Genomic DNA, 23,599 nt, shown 5'->3' with positions numbered 1-23,599 from the left:
GCCTGGCAAATATTCAGCAATGGTAATATTGCCTTCATCGTGAATATGGGCTATTTACAAAGTATAAGCCTTCATAAGAATCACGTTAGATCTGAAAAGGCTCTTTTTGACCATTTGGCTCAATCTTAGCATTTTTAGAAGGGGATGGAGTGTAGAGAACCAGAACCAAGAAGAGGCAGGGCCTCGACTTGATTTCTGGGGTTAGCCCAAGGTTTTCTCCACAACATTAGTCTTCGTCACCTTTAAGTATTTGATTCTTGACTCTCAAGGTCTTTTGGTTATAAAGGACTATACACATTGTTCCAAATGGCATCATTTAAAAATGAAAAATGGCAAATTCCATACAAAAAATCAGATAGGTCATTACTTCATTACTTTAGAGTATTTACTGCTGAAAAAAATTAAATGTATTAAAAATGACGTAACAGAGTATCTACAGGGTACTAAGATCATGAGGTGGACAAATAGAAATACTACAAATATCATTTAAAGATGGGCTTTCTTCCCGCTCCCCCACTCCAAAAAGAAAAGGTGCAAACTATACTTCCATGTCACTCCAATTTCTTGGTTTCTGGGGAAGAAAAATAGAGGATGTTCCAAGTCTTTATGTTAATTCTAGAATGCAAAAAAAACCAGATGGATTACAATGGGTATGGATGACAGGCAGGATAATGTCAGCAAAAGAAAGGACACAAAATCGTTAGTTAAATAAAGGGACACAAAGGCATCACTAGCAAAACAAAGTAGATACGCTTTCTGTTATTTTAAATCAGTAGTTTTATTACAATACACACTGACACACAATTAGAGGAGGAATGTCCTGACATTTTCTGAGCATTTCACGGAAAGCAAATGTAACCATCCAGGCAGTCAAGTCATCCATATCTTTTCCAAATTCAAAGCAAAAGCTTTTATATTTGATAACTCAGGAAAGCAAAGTTTTCTTACTGTTGTCTATAGAACTTCAGTGTCAGAAAATGGTTATTGTGAAGTGGACTGAGAAGGGAAGAGTTTCTGTCCTTCTTGCTGTCCCAATTCCTGCCTCTTGATTTCCCCCCCTTGACTTTCTAGATGACTTTTTATGATACTGCAGATGACAGTGTGTTAAAGGGGCCAAATGGGATCTACTTATTAGGCCGGCTATTATACTTCACTGTAATTGAAAGGAAAGAACAAATTAAGAAAATTAAATCCTGGAAAATGCACAAAGGCAAGGAAAAAATATCTGGGTATGTTAAAAATGAGATGCTCTTTTCACATAACTCATTTAAAAGGTTACAATTACCATAAACATTTTAACTCCATTGAAGATCACTGGCAAAAACTAACTCTTATATCTGCAGAAGGACTGTGCATTATACAGGCTTGGAAGAAAACAACATACCATGTGAAACGAGTCACTAATCCTGGTGAAGCAGGCATCAGACTATTTGGAGTTGCATAGGTGTTTTTTCAGACCCACTCTGTACAAGACACTATGGAACCTTGACAAATTTCCACCTTTCAGCAGTCATTGTGGCAGTCAGGTATTTGAACCCCTTTAGTACCCAAACTCAAAAAAACACTCTAGGAATGAAATACTAAAATGACATTCTGGAGACATTCACTACACATTACATAACTTGGAAAGAACAAAGGAAAAAGCCCAAGCATGACTCTAATATTTCATATAGAAAAGCACTGCAGGAGAAAACTTTGTTTAAAAACATTAAAACTCAGGTGAATATAAATACATTTTTGGTTAATCTGTGCTATATCATATATAGAAATCCTGTCAGATATTCAGTCTGCTGGGTAACTCATTTGCATTTTTCATGTCTGATTGTATTAGTAGAAGAATATACATTGATGCATATACTGACATATATATGCATATATATATAAAATTTAGATCATGAAAATTTGTTTTAAATACACATACTTAAAACCTGTACCTCTAAAAATAAATACATTTAGCCTCTAATAGGCTAATTCTCAGAGTTTCCTTCACAAACCAATCAGAACACAGCTTCTCAACAATGGCAAATAACCAATTAGCTGCTCTTTAAATCCATTATCTATCAGTAAATGTTTTAAAATTCAGATGTATAACAGAAATAGCATCCGCAGCACAGAACATAGATAGAATTCTGGCTTTGAAAATAAATGTCTTGGCTTCCTTGATGTTTAGTTCCTACAGATGTCTAGGCTTTGCCTCTGCATTTATCTAGCAGTGGGAGAGCATTTTCTAGTGACAGCATTCTATTCCATTGGTATTACCTTCTAATCAAAGGAGTTGGCTGGCATTTCCTTTGCTGTTTTGTTCAAGGGAACTAACACAACATTGTTTGTATTTGATATCATTCCCCATAATCACAGTGAGTTGTGTGTTTTAATGTAATTTAAAATGTGCCAATACCACTGAGGTAAAGCAGAAGTACCCCTGTCTTTTTTAAAAGAAAAAAAAAAAGTCTCCTGGGAGAACAACACATAAAACGGACCTGGTGGTGTATATCTAAGTTCTATGAACTAACTCAAAACCACAGCCAGAATAAACACATTGGATATCTGATATTTTAGTTCAAAGAATAGAAACATGAAAATACTCAATATACTTCTTTAGAAAGTATGCAATTCACAAAAATGGGGCTTTACTTTACTCTTACATTTCAAAAAAAAAAAAAAAAACTTCTTAAAATGATATACGCCAGACCAAGTTGTTTTATAGTACACTACTTAACAACCTTGTCATTTGTTTTTGAATACAAGAATCTCAGAAATGTAGGAAATCCATGATAAGTGATAGCAAGAATGTTTAATGCCATTGCCTAGTTTTTTTTTTAAAGGAAAATTTACCATTGTTGAAATTCAACTTCTAAAAAATACAATGTTTTATGCGCTCACAGTTCCAGATTACTAACTTTATAAATTAAAGATAAAAGTTATCCATATACAAACAAGGCCTCTTTTTCATTGATTTCAATCTCAATTAAACCTTTGGATATTTCAATCTTCAGATTCACAAGGTAAGGCTGAGTTTATCAGATATAAATAAAATGTTTAAGGTCCACGATGTATTGTAGCACTGAGGAAACAAATGCATCAAATATTTACAGGCTGGCTACAATACTTCTCTTTAAAAAAAAAAAAAAAAAAATCAATTGTGTATCAACATCAAGCCACACTCTTTTTCGAATTTCTCTGGCTGCAAAAATGGGGCAACAGCATTTTTTCTCACTCATTTTTCCTCTCAATCCTTAAGTCAGAGGCAGGTCTTAGGTCAAAGGGCGAGGTCTTTTGGGAGGTGGTGGAGGCATGAGCTCTGTGTCAGGGTCCAGATGATGCTTTCGCTTCTGTCCTTGAGAAGCTGCTGCACATCTGTCGATGAACTCAAACAGCATCTCCTTGGTGACAGGGTTGGAGATGCTGTTGCACACAGCTGTGGACAAAGAGAGACACGTGTCTCAACGTGAGGGTTAATTAAGGCAGCTGACTCACCACAGGGAGATGTGAAAGGGGAAAGGTTTTCATCCCACTATGCTAAACACTTTCATTTCACCGATTGGGGTGACATGCTTCACACATTTAATGATTCTCTGCCTTCCCTGCCCCCCAAATGGGGGCTTTTCTGGTGGCTACTCTTTCTTGTAGTGTTAATTTTAAGCCAAGACTTTAAGTATTTGAATTATAACCACACCTTCACTATGGTTTTTCACTTTCCCAAAACTGTTTTAATAGGATTTTCATGTACCACCGTGCATCATGCTATTGTCTATATTCAACTAAAACTTGTATAGAAAATGTGTGCTATCTCCCTTTAGTCTCATCTGTCAGAAGGAAACGACCTTGTCATCACAGCACCAGCCACCATTTCCACTGAGCAGGGAGGTTCCACTGTACCTGATAGATCATACTATTTTACTTTAATAACTTGTTTGAGGTTAAGTATTACAACAAAATTATGAAGAAATATGGCATCTTTTCTTATGTGATCAAAATTTACCACCAGTCCTTGGAATTGTATTCACGTATTTAGTTTTTTGGGGGAAAAAAACCTGGCTTAATTATTTCTATTTTCAAAATTAACTCATCTTGTCTGAACACAGATGCTAGTTCCAACGGAACCCTTAAATGTACAATAGTAACTTTCATAAACTGCAAAACTGAAACTGGCAATTTCTGTATTTTCTCATAAGCTTATCATACAATCAGCATCATCACTGAGCAGTCTAAAAGCACACAATTCTATTAACCTTTAATCTTAGTTTTTATCTGTTTCTGTTCTCAACTTCACTAAGAATGCAATCCAGAGCAATAACTACTACTAGTTTACCTTATAAACTTAATTAATTTATGTTGTTCTCCATGAAAGAAACTTTCTATTCTGAATTCCCAAAGCATTTATATTGTACCCAAAGAACACTCAGAAGGATAGCATAGCAGGTTTTAGGAGGTTTTTTTTTTTTTTTTTAGTGGTTTTCATTTACTTCGTTCTCCATTGTTTGTAAAGCTATTTTAGGAGCTGGAAATTACATTTTCCCCTGCTAATTTTGTCTTTTACCATCTGGCAAACAATGGTTTTTATAGTTCTGAATAGATCTGAAATTATCATGGCTTTTGTTGTTGTTGTTGTTCAACAAATTCAACTTGTATACAGCCCATTCATTATCCTGCCCTTTATACTTCTCTTTTGGGCACATGGGCGTAAGTGCACAGTCCTAGAGAGGGGAATCCATAAGCCAAATGGAGCTGACAGTCATAGCCTCTTTCCCAACCAGCAAGGACAGGGGTCTGAATGACCCCATGCCCCATCAAGCAGAACACATTTTGATTCTGAAACCTTAATATGCACATGCGTGCACGCTCCTGTGCACTCGCTCGCTCCTCTCTCTCTCTCTCTCTCTCTCTCTCTCTCTCTCAATGTAACAAATACCAGTAGGCTGTCATACTCACCCATGGCAGTGTTGTATGCATTAGGAAAACTTTTGTCTGTTCTCTGTCTCATGAAGACCCAGCTGTTATTCTCAAATTTGCATTCTATAATTTTGTTGTCATACTGTTTTAGCTCTTTTGTCACCTGTTTTAAAAGAGAATTGAAGAAAATATTTAAATCATTTGAAAGGCTTTTTGCTTCCACTATGTGACAGACACATTAGGGAATGCCAAAAACACCTCAGTAACTCTTCATGCAGAGCTTTTTGTCATCTGAAGTGTCTAATCAAGCCTAAGGATATGGTGTGCACTCCCTTGTACACATGCTCATTAATCCGACATTTTACAAATAGTCGTGAAAACAGCTGTCAATATATAGCAATTAAAAGAGGCTAAGCACAAACCAGCCACTTCTGGGCCAAATGCAAATATGTTACCATAGGGACCAAGGCTTTCAGTATCTCTGTGTCCCTATGGATTTCAGAAATTGAGTATGCTGCTTAGGTTCATCAGCTTTCAGAAGGGTCTCACCATCTAAATTCCTATGTCAAAACCTAAAGAAGTTCCCTTCACTAGTTAGCTAAAAGAAAAAGTTGCACACAAAAAGTAAATATCAGGACCAGATTCAGGTAATGTGCACCCTACATAGCTTGCTTTTCAAGAAGTAACAACTATTCCAAACTCTAATCTTTAGGTTAGTTACCCTTTCCATCTCTAAACTACTATGAAATACAGATGAAGCTACTTCAGATTTTAGTCTGGCGGGTTTTTTGGCTACTTCACCCCGATGACTGAATATGAATTACAACTTACTCTATCAAAGCTAACAAGTATCCATGGAAACTATGAAACCTTTTAAGATATTTCATCAGGCTGTGAGGATAGTTTTCATAAATAGGAACCTAAGCTTATCTTTGCAGTTTTCAAATCAAATGCCAGTCATGGTAATATTTTAATTCTGTCCTCATCTTTCGCAGCTAACAACTTTCCCTCACAATATGGTAGATTGCAATCATTTAAACTTCATTAGCATTATTTGAAATGCTCTCATTTTTCTACCCACAGATTCAATACCACCTAGGAATATGAAGGGAAGCAAATTTTTTAGATGCTTTCAATTCACAGATTAGGCAGTACGTATCTTTATAAAAACTATCAAATTGTATTCCTTGTCCCTTAATGAGTATTACACTTGATTGGATTATTTGCATTTTCAAAAAATCCAACAGGACCAATAGATTCATCGGCTCTGGAAAAGACCTGCCCAAAAAACTGACGTTGCACCTAGCAAACTTGCCAAAATTATTCTCAAACATTCATTATTTTAATCTCAATTCCCCTCCCTTTCTTCCTAAGGATCCACCTCCTTTTACTTTTAGACATGGATAGCCAAGTGTTAGGCAACTCATTCAGGTAGGTAACCACATTTACCACATGTAGGCTCTAACAGAGGTAGTTTCTAAACCTTTCAGAGCCTCCGTTTTCTAATTTCTAAAATGGGCAAAGGGGTCCCTAACTTACTAGGACACTGGAAGAATAACAAATAATAAATAATAAATAGCACATAATGGCCAAGCAGTAAAATTCTTAAATATAAAATTAGGAAATAACACATTGCTTTCAAAAACAAAAAATGCTTTAAATTCACTAAAGAAATCAAGATGACATGGAAAGATACACTTTGAAAATAGGCGTCAAGAAAATTATATTATAGGCTTGTACCAACAATGTGGAGTCAGTCGGTACGTTTGCTGACCAGCAATTATAGTAAGTCCTTATCATATAGCTCATCATTCCTGTGTTCCTGGTTCCAGAATTGCTGTAAATTATGTGCTCCTCAATATGATTACAGCAATTAAGCAGTATTATTAAGTATCTGTGCATTTATTTGGGCATGCATTAACAACAACTGAGAAACAGCTTTAAGAAAAATGCATGCACCTGCCACTATACTAACCTAAATGTATGTCCATATTAAAGAACAATTCATTGTTCTTTATTGATCACATCAGTTATATTCCCAAGTTATATTCCCAAGACACACTGCAAGGTACTCATTTGGTTCAGTAGTAAAATATATTTGACAAAAATAATACCTTTCATACGTGCACAAACTAAAGACAGTTGTCACTAATGGTCAGATCAAGAGAATGACTGCCATACATGGGAGAAGTTTAATTTTAGTATCCAAATCCTAATTTGTTATTATGACAATAACCACTCACAGCCAATTTAGTATTATTATTTACTAAAACAAGACCCTGTTAGGCCTTCTATAATCAACTCTGTTACTCTAGTTTGAGCTATTAAGAGCTTGAAAATAATAGGAATAAAATATTTATAAATCAGGATCTCATATCTGTACTCATAATTATATTGAGTTAATGAGATTTTTTTTAAAAAAAAGCAAAATACAATGTATTTTATATTGAAAAATATTTTGTTCATGTATCCACCTTGTTGAGTACCACATTTGTTATACTATTTGACTATACCAATAAAATTAGGTTAAGAGTCCAATGAAGCTGGATCTAGTATCTCTGGAGGTTTTTTGTTTTTGTTTTTAAAGAGAGGGAGAAAGAGAGACAGAGAGAAGGGGCCGGGGAGGGGCAGAAGGAGAGAGAGAATCTTAAGCAGGCTCCAGGCTGGGTGTGGAGCCCGACTCAGGGCTCGATCTCACAACCCTGAGATCATGACCTGAGTGGAAATCAAGAGTCAGAAGCTTAACAGACTGAGCTGTCCAGGTGCCCCTAATATCTCTGGAGATTTTAAATTAGCAGCTCAACAATAATACCTCCAATAAAGAGCCCATGGTAGAGTCAAATACAATCACAGGTGCTCCACTCTACTATTCTTACAGAATACTTTTTGTAACGGAAGTGCTAGGCAATTAGTTACCTACACTACCAAGTCCCAAAAGGAAACCATCAGTGTTGGCTGAACTGACCTATACAGAGCAGGCAAAGTTGCATTTCTAATACTAGTGGTGGAATGAAACTCTAAAGCTTACTGTCCCTGTTTCGAGGAAGTTGTTTTGCTATCAAGGGCTCATCTTAGGGCACCTGGATGGCTCAGGTAAGTAACTGAATCTTGATTTCAGCTCAGTTCATGATCTTAGATTAGGTCATGATCTCAGGGTCATGAGATTGAGCCCCACATTGGGCTCCACACTCAATGGCATATCTGCTTGTCCTCCTGTTTCCCCCTCCTACTTGTGCTCTCTCACTCTCAAATAAATAGTAGATACATAAACGAAATCTTAAAGAGAGAGAGAGAGAGATCTTGTACTCAGATCCAGCTGATTACTTTGCCCCTGCCGTACAGCCATATCCTAAAGGATGGAACCTTCCTAGAACTGCAGCGCAGAGAGGGAATGTGTTAAATTTGAATGGTGCTGGTGACCCGCTCACTCCAGGCTATCCAGCTAAAGGTAATGGATGGGCCTGTCACTGTTCACCCATTTTTGCAAAAATAGTACTTGCCTTTATAGAAGTCATGAAAGCAAACATCTACAGAATAATCTCAAAACTGTATGCCACTACGGTATTGTGGATAACTATTACCAGGAATTAAAAAAACATTTTCCACATAATACTTTTGTTTCAAATTTTCACGAGGTGTGGACATGGAGAGGGAAGGGTCAGTTGAATTTTCCTCTTCTTTGAGTAAAGGTGCCGAAATGCAGATCCCCATACCCAAAGTATATTGCTTTTACCAAACTAGAGCTTTGGTTTTCTGAATTGCTTAGTAATTTTATGCTTCTCTAGATCGTACATTTGTATTTTTTTAATACCACTGAGTTTTTTGGTGTTTAAAATATAAAATGTGAAAAGTTTTGACATCTGTTTAACTGTCTCCACAATTAAGATAATGAATATATCCATCAATGGCATATCTGCTTGTCCTCCTGTTTCCCCCTCCTACTTGTGCTCTCTCACTCTCAAATAAATAGTAGATACATAAACGAAATCTTAAAGAGAGAGAGAGAGAGAGAGCGCTCCTCTTTCTTTTATAGAGAGACTGCGGGATCCCTGGGTGGCGCAGCGGTTTGGCGCCTTCCTTTGGCCCAGTGCGCGATCCTGGAGACCCAGGATCGAATCCCACGTCGGGCTCCCGGTGCATGGAGCCTGCTTCTCCCTCTGCCTGTGTCTCTGCCTCTCTCTCTATCTCTCTGTGACTATCATAAATAAATAAAAAAATTAAAAAAAAAAAAGAGAGACTGCACAAAGGCTTGAGGGGAGGGGAACTTTTCTGAATTAATTTGCTCTGGAGACACGAATAATAACTAATATCCTTAGACTGAGAAAGCTATCAGTGAGTTGTTTGATTTTAACTTTTAATTTTGAAAGAATTCCAGATATACGAAGAAGCTGTGTATAGATGGTGTAGAGAGTTCTACTATTCCTATCACCCAGCTTCCCCTAATGTTCATATTTTACATATCATGCTACATTTATCATCTCAAATTCACATTGGCTCAACACAATTAACCGAAATGCATGCAGACTATTCAGACTTTAGTTTTTCACTAATGTCTTTATCTGTTCCAGGATCCCAGCCAGGAAACCACACTGCATTTAGTCATCACGTCTCCCTAGTCTCCTATGATCTATGACAGTTTCTCAGACCATTCTTGACACTTTTGAAGAGTACTAATCAAGTATTTGTAGAATAGTCCTCAATTTGGAATTTTCTGATGGTTTCTCATGATTAGACTGAAGTTATGGATTTAGGGGACAAATGCCAAAAGATGAAGTGCCTCTTTTGTTGTGTAACATCTGGGGGTGTGTGGTATCAACAGGACTTATCACTGGTGATGCTAACTCTGACCACATCATTAAGACGGTACATGCCACATTTCACTACTGTAAAGTTACTATTTTTCTCCTTTCCATACTCTACTGGTAGTTATTAGTCACAATGAACAAACAGCTCCATTCAAGGATAAGGGAAGTAAGCTCCACTTCCTGGGAAAGAGAGTATCAAAAAAGTTGTGGACATTTATTAGAATCACCAGAGAAATTACTAAGTTTCTTGAGAGAGATATTTTGAGACTATACAAATATCCTGTTTCTCGTTAAGGTTTTGCTCATTAATTTTAGCATTCATCTGTGAATCTTGCCCACAGCAATTATTCCTGTGGTGTTCTAATGGGGTTTTCTCTTTTCTCCATTCCTTCTACACTTATTATCTGGACTTTTTCTGTAAGGAACAACTTGGCCCATTTCCTTCATTTACTTAGTTGTATCAGTATAAACTCGTGGATATTTTATTCTTTGGTTTATAATAAAAATACTACTGTCATTCATTTTGTTGATCAAATTGTTCCAGTTTTGGCACTGGGAATTCTCTCAGGTTGGCTCCTGTGTCCTTTTAATTTGCTTCCATTTTTACTTACTTATTTTCAGCATTTACTTTCTGGCAATTCAAGATACTACTGCAGGCTCATCTTTGTACTTTCTCTGCCCCAGCCCTAGAATCAGCCATGAAGTCCTCTACCAGGATTTTATAAGAACAGAATCACTCCTCAACAGTCCAGGCTATGCTAAGAAAGTACTGTCACCACCTGTTCAGGTCAGAATTTAAAATTATTATTGAGGGAAAGAGAGAGAGAAAATAACAAAGAGACTCTACAGATGAATAGATGTTTCACTTAGAAGTTTCCACTCCATCTTTTGTTAACTGCTCTCTGGAGCTAAACTTAAATTGGCCATTTTTTTCTTTTTGAAGTTATAATTGTACTCTGATAATTCAAGTTCTACCTCTATACAGTGACAGAAGGTAAATTTTAAAAACAGAACTAAATGAAACAAAAATCTTTCATGTAAATAACTTCAATTTCTAGTACCTATAAAGGTATAGAAAATAAAATAACACATTAGAAATGAAATGGAACTAGAAAAGTTTTCCTAATGGTATCAGAACAATACAAATAGCTTAAATCTGAATTATTAATCTTTTAAAAATACTACATAATAGTAGGGCCTTGATATATTACTATTAGAAAGTGCATCCACTATTAAAGAAAGTAAAACACTTGACAAGTTACCCTCTTAAAAAAATGTTACTCCCACCACTACTATTATGTATAAATAACATACTTTGCATTTGCTAGGTTGGAAACAGAGCAGCAGGAAGTCTTTTTCCCTTGTGAATGATGGGGTCTTCAAGCCCTCCAATCAGGTGTTTAATTAATGAAAGCAGCCAAAAAAAAGAAGGCAGCCTAGAACTCTTATTTGTCATGTGATAAAGGTCATTACAATCACAACTTCAGGGTATGAAATTCTCACTAAACCACAGATTATTACCTTCCAATAAAGTCAGAGTTAGTCACAGTTCTTACTCAAAATATAATAAATATTCATATAGAATAACAGACATAAAGATAAAACAATGATATGTAGGCAATGGTTATTGGTAGACGGTGAAATCAGGAATGACTTTTACCTGTATCATGCTGTATTTTTAAACTTTCTATATTACATGTGCTTAACTTTCATAATTTTTAATAATGAAAATTTCCTTTAAAAACTATTACATAAAAGATAATAAACTTCAGCTTGGTTTTCATGAGAGATAGAAAAATAAAGAGATAAACATTTATAGAAAACAAAGTCTTGGAATAAGATCCCAAGACCACAGTTCCCAAACTGTGCAATGAGGTACCCTGGTGTGCTGCAACAAACTCAGAGAGGTACTGTGGGATTTATTTTATTTATTTATTTTATTTTATTTTATTTTATTTTATTTTATTTTATTTTATTTATTTTATTTTATTTTATTTATTTATTTTATTTTATTTTATTTTATTTTATTTTATTTTATTTTATTTTATTTTATTTTATTTTATTTTATTTATTTTATTTTATTTTATTTTATTTTATTTTATTTATTTTTTGATCCTGGCACACCAGGATCACTCCCTGGGCCGAAGGCAGGCGCTAAACCACTGAGCCACCCAGGGATGCAAATTTTTAAGGAAACAGTGGCAAACGTTAAACACCATACAAACTATTAATTGGAAGAAGTTCACAGTTTCAATATAAGATTCCTTAAGATGACTTTGCAAAGCTGAGTTTGGGGGCAATTATTGCGATAAATACCAAGTACCACAAAAATTAGAATAGTAAATTAAGTTGGTGGTGTATAATCTGACTCCAAGGTTTGAGAAGTTATGTAATCCTTAACATGTGCTAAGTTGTTAAAATCTAGATACTCATTAAATTTTTTGGTTCCATCCTCTCAATCAATGGAGGTATTAGGTATTTCTTTTGCCTTAGAGATGTTGTGTATGAGGCAAAATGAACCAAGAAAGTTTCATAGCCTCTGTCCTAAGACCTTTTCATTCATTCATCCTTCCCCAGATCCTAATTTGTAAACCCACATGTAGGTTTTTATCTAGCTCTTACGGGGAAACCAATCAGAGTAGTAAACAACTTTGCCTGAGGTGCAGAATATAGATCATGGTAGAGAATGAGAATTTCTATCAAGTTAATCTCATTGGTTTGGCTCTAGATCACTAAAATATATATTCCTCATTCATCTCCCCACTGTTATTACAGTACTGAGTCCCAGGTAGATCCTCAGAGAGGATGTTTACCGAATTCAAGAGAATCATGAGCCTCAGTTTATCAAACCAGTTTGTAGTGTTTGATGGCTGGTTAACTAAAGTAAGCTAATACTATCTCTAGCCTTTCTCTGCTTCCTTCCTCCTTTCTACCTTTTCTTTCTTTCCTACAAAACAAAACAAAACAAAACAAAACAAAACAAAACAAAACAAAAGGTTTTACGTCTTAAATATCTTCAGTTTGTCATCTGAATAAACAATGCATTTGTACTCTCTGTTTCTGGGTGCCTAACATGGAGGCGGTGACATTACTAGTCTGCTATCATAGTGTTAAAAGCAGCATTTCTGCCTTGGCAGTAAAGAACAAGTAGAGAAAATGAAAGGTAAAAGATTCGTCTCCTCCCACCCTGCCCACTGGTCAAGCAATACCAATCATTTCTAGAACTATATGACTCATTTTATATAAATGAATATTAACAATTTATTCATTGAGCACTTAGTATGTATCAAATATAAATTTGTTTATATTATAAATTAATTATAATAAATTAATTATGATTATTATAAATTAAATTATAAATTTGTGACCCATACACATTATCTGATTTATTTTGCACCACAATCTTATGATAGGAATTCTATTATTGCCCTTCAACAGGTATGGAGTCTAAAGTTCAAAGTGGTTAAATATCCCACCCAAAGTCACAGACCTAGAAAATGGAACAGCCAGGTCTCAATACAGGTTTCCCTGTCTAATGCCACAATGCCATTTCATATCCCACCAGCTATCACAAAGCCTGGCACTCTGTGGACAATAAATGCAGAATGAAACAAATAAAGTTATTTTCCTGCTCAGACTTTGGCTGAAATGGAGTATAGAAATCTCTTCACATGTAAGTGTAAGGTAAGTCAGTCATATGAAAACACAAAGACATTGGACCTAATGCAGCCACGGCAAAGCGTTGAAGATCCTTCCTTCCCACCATCTGACAAATATTATTGACCAGCCATGTGTCAGGCACAAGGTTGTAGACTGGTGATACAGACACAGTTCCAGTCCTTTAGAATATATAGTCTAGTAAACAGTCAAATAACAAATTATGTAAGAGCCATGAAGAAAACAGATATGCAATAGAAAATAAGGCCAGGAGAAAGGTATCTGGTTTTAGGTGGGGTAGTTTGGGGAGATGATACTTGAGTTGAGATTTAGAATATGATGAGAGGTCAGTTACAGAACGAAGGAAGGAGATGGAAAGAAGGAGAAAGACAGAGAGGGAAACAAATAAGAGCAGGCAGGGGGAAATGGGAGTCATACACACTTCAGGGAGTGATTAACAGTATGTCCAAAGGTCTGAGGTGAAAAAAAAACTTAAGATCTTGGCATGCTGAAGGAACTGAAAATAAAGAATGTTCTCTACACGCCTTTAAAGAGGGTTCCACATAAGTCTGACTCATTCCCAAACTCTTCCTCTCATATGGTATGCCCTATATATACCTTTTTATATCATATATATAGAGAGAGGGTCCAGCTGCCTACTTGACATCTTTATTTGAAATTCCTATAGATTTCTCAAACCTGACATATTCAAAACTCAACTCTATCTTCCCCCAAATGTACTTCTTCTCTATCTCAATATATGGGAACTCCCCTCACCCAGTTCCTCATGACAGAAACCTTTCCCCTTTTATTTTCTCTCCTATTCAATTTATTACCAGGGTCTACCAATTCTACCTCCAAAATATATTCTGCACATGTCCATTTGTCCCCTATCTCTCAGATTCCTACAAAAGACTATTCTTCTACATTTCCCCCACCCCATCAATTCTTTACAGCGCAGCCAGATTGGTCTTTGAAAAATGCAAATCCAACCAAATCATTCCCTTGCTTAAAATACAAATAAAAGATATACAGGTTGGGAAGGGAGAAATAAGATGGTCTCTATTCACAAAAGACATGTTACTCATAAAAAAGGAATCTACAAAGATGCTCCTAGAACTAATAAGTAACTTTCACAAGCTTGCAGATACAAGGTTACTATACTAAAACCAATTTTATTCCTATATATTAGCAATGAATGGTTAGAAGTTTAAAATTTAAATGGCATCATTTACAATAGCTTTCAAAAACATGAAATACTTAAGTATGAATTTAAAAAAATGCAGGATCTGAATGCTGACAATTAAAAAACATCAATAAAAGAAAAAAAAATCAAGGAGGACCTAAACAAATACCATGCTCATGAATTGGAAGATTTAATATTGCTAAGATGTCAGTTCTTCCTAAATGATCTACAGATTCAACATAATCACAAGCAAAATGCCAAAAGAATTTTTTACAGATATCAACAACCTGATCTAAAATGTATATGGAAAGCCAAAGAAATTAGAATAGCCCAAACAAAAAGACAATGTTGGAGAACTGACACTGATTTCAAGACTTAATAAAGCTATAGTAATCAAGACAATGTGGTTGGTGAGTGGAGAGACACATAGATAAGTGGAACAGAAGAGTGTCCAGAAGTAGATCTGTAATTACAAGGTCAATTAATATTTGCCAAAATTGCAAATTTGCAGTGAAGAAAGGATGGTCTTTTTAGCAAATGGTGCTGGAGCAAATTGCACACCTGTTTCCAAATTATGTACCTCAACACAAATATTTTACTTTATACAAAAATTAACTCAAAATGGAAAATATACCGAAACATGAAACCTAAAACTATAAAATTTCTTACAGAAAACACAGAAGGAAATCTTTGTGACATACGTTAGGCAAAGTTTCTAAAATCAACACCAAAGGGATGCTTGGGTGGATAGGCAGTTGAGCGTCTGCCTTTGGCTCAGCGCATGATCCTGGGTCCCAGGATGGAGTCTCATGTTAGGCTCCCTATGAGGAGTCTGTTTCTCCCTCTATGTCTCTCTCTCTCTCTCTCTCTCTCTCTCTCTGTGTGTGTGTGTGTGTGTCTCTCATGAATAAAATCTTAGGGAAAAAACCCCCCACCAAAAACATGATTCATAAAACAAAAAGTTGATAAACTTTAAAATTTATGCTCTGTTAAATATAATGCTAAGTGAATGAAAAGGCAAGACACAGATTATTTGCAAATCACATCTGACAAAGGATTTGTATCAAGGATACACAAAGAACTTTTAAAACTCAGTCATAAAACAATTAAAAATGGGCAAACACAGGGTGCCTGGGTAGCACAGTTGGTTAAACATCCAACTCTTGACTTCAGCTCAGGTCATGATCTCAGGGTCCTGAAATTGAGCCCCGCATCATGGTCCATGCTGAGCATGGAACCTGGCTAAGATTTTCTCTCTACCTTTCCCTTTGCCCCCCACCCCAGTGCATGCTTATTCATAAATAAAAAAAGGCAAACAACCTGAACAGATACTTCACCAAAGAAGACATGGATGGCAATTAAGCACATGAAAATATGCAATTAAAATCACAATGAGATACCACTGCACACCTATTAGAATGTCTAAAATAAATAAAATTGATAAATACGAATAATATCAAATGCTGAGAAAAATGTAAAGCAACTAAATTCTTATATCAAATGTATAACCACTTTAGAAGACAGTTTGGCAGTTTGTTTATCAAGTAAGATATACACTTACCACAAGAACCAGCTAGGGATTTACTCAAGAAAAATGAAAACACATTCACAGAAAAACCTGAATACAAATGTGTATAGTAGTTTTATTCATAATCATTCCAACCTAGAAACAACTCAAGTGCTCTTCAATCACTGAAAAGATAAAGAAGTTTTAGTATAGCCATACAAAGGAATACTACTCACAGCAGTAAGGACTAAAGCATTAATAGATGAATTTCAAATGCAGTATACTAAGTTAAAGAAACTAGACTTAAAAAGCTATAGAGTATGTGACTCCCTGTGCATGACACCCTGGAAAAGGCAAGATTACAGGAACAGAAAACAGATCAGTGGTTGCAAAGTTTGAGAATGAGAGGTGTAACTGATTGCATAGGGCTGTCCTGCAGAATTTTGGGGGAGGTGATGGGCTCATGCTATCAGTACTCCTCCCTGATTTGTGGCACATATGTTCTAAGACCTCCAGCAGATGCCTGAAAATGTAGATTGTACTGAACCCTAAATATACTCTGTTTTTTCCTACACATACATATCTATGATAAAGTTTAACTTTCAAATTAGGCAGACTAAAAGATGAACAACAGTAACTAATCATAAAATAGGACAATGATAACAATATACTGTACTAAAAGTTATATGAATGAGGCCGCTCTCTCTTAAAATATCTTATTATTCCATACTCACCCTCCTTGTGATGAAGAAATGATAAAATACTTACATGAGATGAAGTGAGGTGCCTGAGGTAGGCATTGTGTCAGCCTAATTGACCTTAAGCTAATATTGACCTTCTGTGGACACAGCAGAGATCAGACAGAGGATCATCTGCTACCTGACCATTGTTGAGTGTGCAGGTAACTTGAAACCACAGAAAGGAAAACCACAAATAAGGGGGAACTAGCATATCTTGATTCCAGTTTTGGCTATACACCTCTATGCATTTATCTAATCTCTCAGAATTATACACCAAAGGAGTGAGCTTGATGTATGTTAAATTTTAAAAGCTGAATTTAAAAAGACACAAGAACGATATGAATTTTGTAAAAAGTAAATCCAATCACATCATCCTTTGTGGATGCCTTCCCATTACAAAGTACTGAATGATACAGCCCTTGCTTATCTTTCTAGCTCATATGAACTGTCTCAGAGCACCCTACACCTTCCCTTTAGAATATTTATCATTACTAGTAAATAAAATTTGTTGATTATCCATTTAATATCTGTTAACCAGAATGGTTAATAATTATTAAACACTAAGTGTTGATAACTGTTCTAAGTGCTTTACATGGATTAATCTATTTAATCCTCGTAACAGCTGTAGGAAGTATCTTCATTTTTCTAGATACAGAAACAGGCACAGAGGTTTAAGTAATTTGGTTAGGGTCTCATAGCTAGTAAGTGACAGAGAATTGTACTGTATCCCTACTTATCCCTACTAGGTTTTCTAATAGAGAATCTAATTTAATCTGTGTATGTATCTAATAATACATGTAGAAACTGAAGCCCAGAGAATTTAAGTAATTTGCATAAGGATAGAGCTCACTTGTTTTGGTATCAAAATTCAAATTCTAGGTCTTTGTGAGTCAAAAACATGGGCCCTCCTTATCCTTAAGAATCTAGCTTCTAGGTTGAAAATGTATTAAAGGAGGCAAAGACAGATCCCACTTGTGGACAATTTTACTTCTTATGTTAGAAAATGTAATTTAAGTAACTATTTCCAAGGATTACTCTCCACTTGGAGAGTCTGGGAATGGGAGACAAAGTGATGTGAGATGGATGAAGGGCTTAACATATTGGCTTGAACCAAGCACAATATCTAACAAGTTTCTTCTTCTTTACTTTCTCCCAATGCACACTATTCTGACCTGCATCATCTCTGCTGTTTGCTATTCTAGTTGTAGCACAAACCACAAATCATAGCAAATTGCAGAATTTCTCAATCATTAAGGATTTACAATAGGTTAATTTTAAAATGGACTGCATTTCACAGCTGCAAAACTTTTGTCTGATTTGTAGACCAAATGAGAAGCCATTAGTGGATTGAAGACCTTTCTGTGGGCACAACTAGCAAAAAGAAAAGGTCATATGGACAAAATAGGCAGCTCTGCCAGGTAAGGTGGGGTAATGGCTTAATAAGTAGAGTGCCAAACTTGATGACACAAAGCATTGCTCCCTGTTTAGTACTGAGCATGATAAGAATTAGAAGCACATCATGGATTCACTGCATGCTTGGGTTAATAAAAACAAAACACAACCAAGGAAAGCTTTAGTATCTACCATTTTGGGAAGAATGCACGTTAAACACTTTTTTTTCTTTCTAAACAGTTAAAAGTATGATGAAAGACTTATCTGATGTTGACTATTTTTAAAGATGTGTGTCCCATAGCCAATGCAAATAATTCATAAAATGTATTTGTCAGATTGAATTTGATGAATGGCCAAGGGGCAGAGGGAGAGGAAGAGAGAGAATCTTAATTAAGCAGGGTACATGCCCAGTGTGGAACCTGATGCAGGGCTTCATCTCACAACCCTGGATTCATGATCTGAGCTGAAATCAAGAGTCAGATGCGTAACCGACTAAGCTGCCGAGGTGCCCCTACCTCACACTCATTTTAAACTCAACTATTCAACAATGCTCTTTTTATAGTTTAGAAACCTCAAGAGAACTGTCCTCCACGTGGATCGGTGTGGCATATGGCAATAAGCCAAAATGCCACAATAAATAAAAATTTCCTTTCCGTTCTGCCCTCATTTAGAATGACAACAAAAACGTCTTGTTCTTTCCTTAAGGACTCAGTTTGCTCCAGCAGCATGAATGGGCACCAAAGCCCACAGACCCACACACCTTTGAATCATTAACTTAGGTACACACAATGCCTTAGTTTAGTGGTAATGCTCTTGTGGATAACTAGGACCCATGTGAACAAACAATGCTTTCCAGGATTCCTTTCTTACCTGTCTGTACCTCAATTCAGTGGAGACTTATATTGAGATATTCTGACCACAGTACCTGTAACCTGCCTTTGCTATGTCCACTAAGCCATTTAGAGTCATTCTTTTACTCCTTGGCATGCACATTGCATTCTATTTTTACGAATGCTTTCTCAGCAGCTATATTTCTTCTTCTTTGAGAAAGAAATCCTGGAGGTACTGATAAAGGTATTACACAGAGTGATAGTAACACTGCTTAGAATCCAAGGGTTCTATCTTTTTTTCTTTATATACCCTATGAAGGCTATTCGCAATAGATTTATTTAAATCTGTCTCATCAGCTTCATTAATTGCGCAATCGAAAGCTACTCAGAAGATGTTGGAAGCTTGAAAATTATTACAATAAATTATCTGCCTCAACTGTCACATTCCCTAAATACTTTCCTCAAAAAAATTTTTTTGCCCTTAAACATATATCACAATCCCCTTTCATAAAATCCAATATTTTGGAGCTGATAGGAAACTTAAGATCATCAAGTCACTTTTATTCTAAAATATTCAAATACTAAAATGCATCCCCCATTATTTCTATTAATTAGTATATCTTTACGTATGTGAACATTCATGCATTGAGGAGGCATAAAACCAAGAGGAAATAGAAAACTCATTATTTTTGTAACTGGTACACAAAATTAACTTAACGTTTTTACCTAAGATACTTATTTTCCTTAGAGCTATTTTTTTTTTAAAGATTTTATTTATTTATTCATGAGAGATACAGAGAGAGAGAGAGGCAGACACAGGCAGAGGGAGAAGCAGGCTCCATGCCGGGAGCTCGCCCGAGGTGGGACTTGATCCGGGGACTCCAGAGATCCTGATGTGGGACTCAATCCCAGGTCTCCAGGATCACACCCTAGGCTGAAGGCAGCGTAAAGAGTTGCCCTCTTTAGAACTATTTACTTTTAAAATTATTGCCTGAGGGGCAGCCCGGGTGGCTCAGCAGTTTTACTTTTAAAATTATTGCCTGAGGGGCAGCCCGGGTGGCTCAGCAGTTTAGTGCTGCCTTCAGCCTAGGGCGTGATCCTGGAGACCTGGGATCGAGTCCCACATCAGGATCCCTGCGTGGAGCCTGCTTCTCCCTCTTCCTGTGTCTCTGCCTCTCTCTCTGTGTGTGTGTCTCACATGAATAAATAAATAAAATCTTTAAAAAAATTATTGCCTGAGATTTTTCCTTCATAGGGAAGGAAATGGGAGGGAACTAACACTGAGTAAGTAACTACTTTATAGCCAGCACCACACAAGGCTCTTTATATACATTATTATCCTTTGAAAATAATGAAGACATTAAGGATCAGAGTATTTAATTCTTTCAAGGTTATGTTTGGATCTAGAACTCTATATCGCACTGCCCCTGAGTAATATCAAGGAAATTCAAGAAATAAGAGGAAAGGAAAATTTTATTATAGTTCACTCCTAATCAAGAAATTACTAAATAGCTAAACCAAAGAGCTAATGGAGTATCCTTTGCAGTCACCACAAACTAAAGGAGACATGTGAGCTAGTCTAATAGTAGGTCATGTTAAGTTTAATATAACAATCTTCTAAAATAAAAATAAGAAACTCAGGCTGCATGTGAGAAAAACAAAACAACAACAACAAAAAACTCCACCAACCTCAAGTATCATTGGTTGGCTAATACTAGTCTGGAGAAAAGAGGTCTGGAAAGAAGTCAGGAGAAAAAGAAATCTCAAAAGTAGGGAGGGAAAAGATGTGAAAAGGAGACAAAGGAAGTTCTAAGTGTCCTAAGCCAGGTCTGTGAAGTGAAGATAAAGTGCTTTTCCGTTGAGTAATACACAACAAAGAAAGATTTCAGTGATGATTAGAGCTATTTAAATTTCTAGTAGGTTTCAGTGATTTAAAACAGTCTTTTCTATCCTGGCAACTGTTTTATCTCCGTTTATTTCAAAGTGGGGGCGGTGGGGTGGGGGTGGCGGGGAAGGATTGCTGCAAAGAATTATGCACCTATATAAAATGCACATAAGTACTGGCTATTATCTCAAGATTTAGAAATACTGAATTGCCGATCTTTGAGAGAACAGAATTATAACAATTCACAACTCCCGAAGATTATATGTGGAACCAGATTAAATTTCTCATTTACTTTCTCCTCTCTCCCACCCCCTCCTTCCCCTTACGTTTTCGTTCTAATCCTGTTCTGGTGAGGATAATGGGAATGTGTCTTAGTGGGAATAAAGAACCAGAATCAAAACTTCATTCATGGGCCAAGAAAACTACATCTTTGGACGTTCACCACTTAACTGCTCTTCTCAAGGTAGCCATGGTTATCTATTATTTTCTGGGCAATAGTGTTAAACTACTTGGAATTAAGTCTGAAGACAGTAAGATCAGTGGCTTTTACCTTTCCTCTAAAAGGTATCTAGCACAATCTTGATGCTGAGTTAAAATTCTGTATCAGGTCATATGCTTGGCAGGAATGCTTTTAAATCATCAGTACTTTTATAGGATATTCCTGCACTCGTGTGCTTCCCTCTAATGTTGACTAAGTCAGCTCAATTCCATGACTGTCAGAAATCACCATCTGAGTCTTGGAAGAGTGCTCCTCCTGTCAACGCCATGTTGTATACTTCTGCCAACTTTTAGGCCAGCATACCTGCAACCCTGAGCTCCCATGGCTTCCGCTGTGGTGGACTGTTGTGCCAGTAACACACTTGCTACATGAAGGTCTGCTCTAGCCAAATGACGATACAGGAAGGATGTTTGTTTGAGGGATTTATTCAAAATTGGAGAACACTATGGAAAAGTAACAAGCTGAGAACACATCATCTGCTTTGTTTGCCAGCTGCCAGCTGTCACAGAAGACACAGTGATCACCTCCTAGGACTGTGCTGTGCCCAAAGGCTCCAAATTATCACTGCTTTAACGGTCTTGCCACCACACTTCAGTTGTTACCACTATCATTTCCATTTTTGCCTTTGGAATATTCCAGGAACAACAGTCCTTCGAATCCTACCATCTAATTGGTGCTAAATTTACATATAGTTATGCATCCCCCACTTTGATGTTAAATGGATATTATAGTCCTTTTCTGTCCTTAGGACAGGGAAAAGGGATAAGTCCCTGTCTTAACTACTGCACAGCCTGGAGTTTCACTAGCAGATAAATGCTGCGTAGCCCCACTCCAGAGCCTACTGATGGCAGAGAAAACAACTGAATAACCTGAAGTTAATCATGAAACATGAACTCTTGAGTTAAAAAGATTGGCAATGGTTTGGCAAGTTAGGGGAAGTGGCAGAGCGAATATTTGGGACTTAAAAAAAATCTGATATGATAAAAGGAAAAGTAGCTCACTCTTAGTTACATTTCTTTTTGCTGGTTTTGGGGTTTTTAAAGCAATTTTTCTTAAATAACTTTTTAGAAATCAAAACCCAACAGTGAGAACAATTAGGTTAATAATGCCAGGAAATTTGTTTGCTTTGTTAAATTGAGCTTCAAAAGCACTTCAATTGAACATACATTTGTGATCACAAGTAATGCCTATTCTTATATCCAGTTAAAATGTTTACTTTATTACAGCTTATTATAAATGTGAGTCTGAAATGCAGCACCATGGCTGCTCAATTTCCAGGCCACAATTTTATGATAATAGTATGAAATGTATTCATGTGTCAACAGAACTGTCTAACAATGCCCCAAATGGGGTTGTTAGCTGCTCTTTCTGATGGCCACACAGTTCTGTGCTCCATAGCATTAAGAAACTGCTGCAAGCAGAGAGCTCTTTGAGAATTTTAACATCCTCTGTAACATGTACTATTTTGTTACATTCAGCTCAGTTTAATTGCTACTATCTCAAAATACAGGTAAGCACCTACAAGAAAATTGACCCTAAATACCCAAACATATGAATGGGATAAACTGGTTCTGTGACTTTATTTTATGGTTGAGTTTCCTTCTTAGGCAGTCTTCCTGCAGCAGAGGGGATGAGACTGGAGAAACTCCTGTGTACTTGATGTTCCCTATTGTGTGCAGTGGTAAAAAGGTAGCTGGGAGATACAATCTGTCACCCTGGCATCTCACAGAGGGGTAAGGAAACACATAGTATATGCAGATCGGATAACTGGAAATGGATGGTAGGTAAAGGGTGTCCATCCATTTCAAGTACTGGTTTTTCTGCAGCACTCTGACCTTCCTGACTTTTGTGACAAGTAGCCCATATAACTGTCTCGGGCAGGGATTGAGATCATAAGCAACATTTTCTCAATTAAGCATTTTTTAAGGCTCTATATTATGCAGGTGCCAGGCCAAGTGCTTTTATGTTCATTATTTCATTCACAGGATCTATTTGCATGCAGTGGACCATCTGCTTTATAGAGGAAGGGACAAGCATGTCCTGTAGGGAACCAGGATCATGTGATAGTAAGCCAGATACAGTTTTTTGCTTCACGTTTTTGTGTTTACTCTTAAGGCTACCTCTCTAAATTGGTAAAGCTGTGCAAATGCTCAGTTTTAAGATAATTTGCTTTTTATACCCGACTGCCTTACAGAGAATAGTAAG

General features: G+C 36.5%; 1 protein-coding gene across 1 annotated transcript in view; it reads right to left on the bottom strand.

Annotated features, from left to right (window-relative positions):
• Nucleotides 1-759: 759 nt before the first annotated feature.
• The window catches only part of RNGTT (RNA guanylyltransferase and 5'-phosphatase), a 325,545-nt gene continuing 302,705 nt past the window's right edge, over nucleotides 760-23,599 (bottom strand). Inside the window, exons 15-16 of the mRNA XM_041771798.1 lie at nucleotides 4,933-5,056; nucleotides 760-3,418 (exon numbers count right to left, since the gene is read on the bottom strand). Of these exons, the coding sequence (XP_041627732.1) occupies nucleotides 3,255-3,418; nucleotides 4,933-5,056 (288 nt within the window). The 3' untranslated portion in view covers nucleotides 760-3,254. The remainder of the gene's footprint in view (nucleotides 3,419-4,932; nucleotides 5,057-23,599) is intronic.

The sequence above is a fragment of the Vulpes lagopus genome, chromosome 1 (assembly GCF_018345385.1).
Source record: "Vulpes lagopus strain Blue_001 chromosome 1, ASM1834538v1, whole genome shotgun sequence".
In the NCBI taxonomy this organism is placed as follows: domain Eukaryota; kingdom Metazoa; phylum Chordata; class Mammalia; order Carnivora; family Canidae; genus Vulpes; species Vulpes lagopus.
This window is presented reverse-complemented; position numbering and strand designations above follow the sequence as displayed.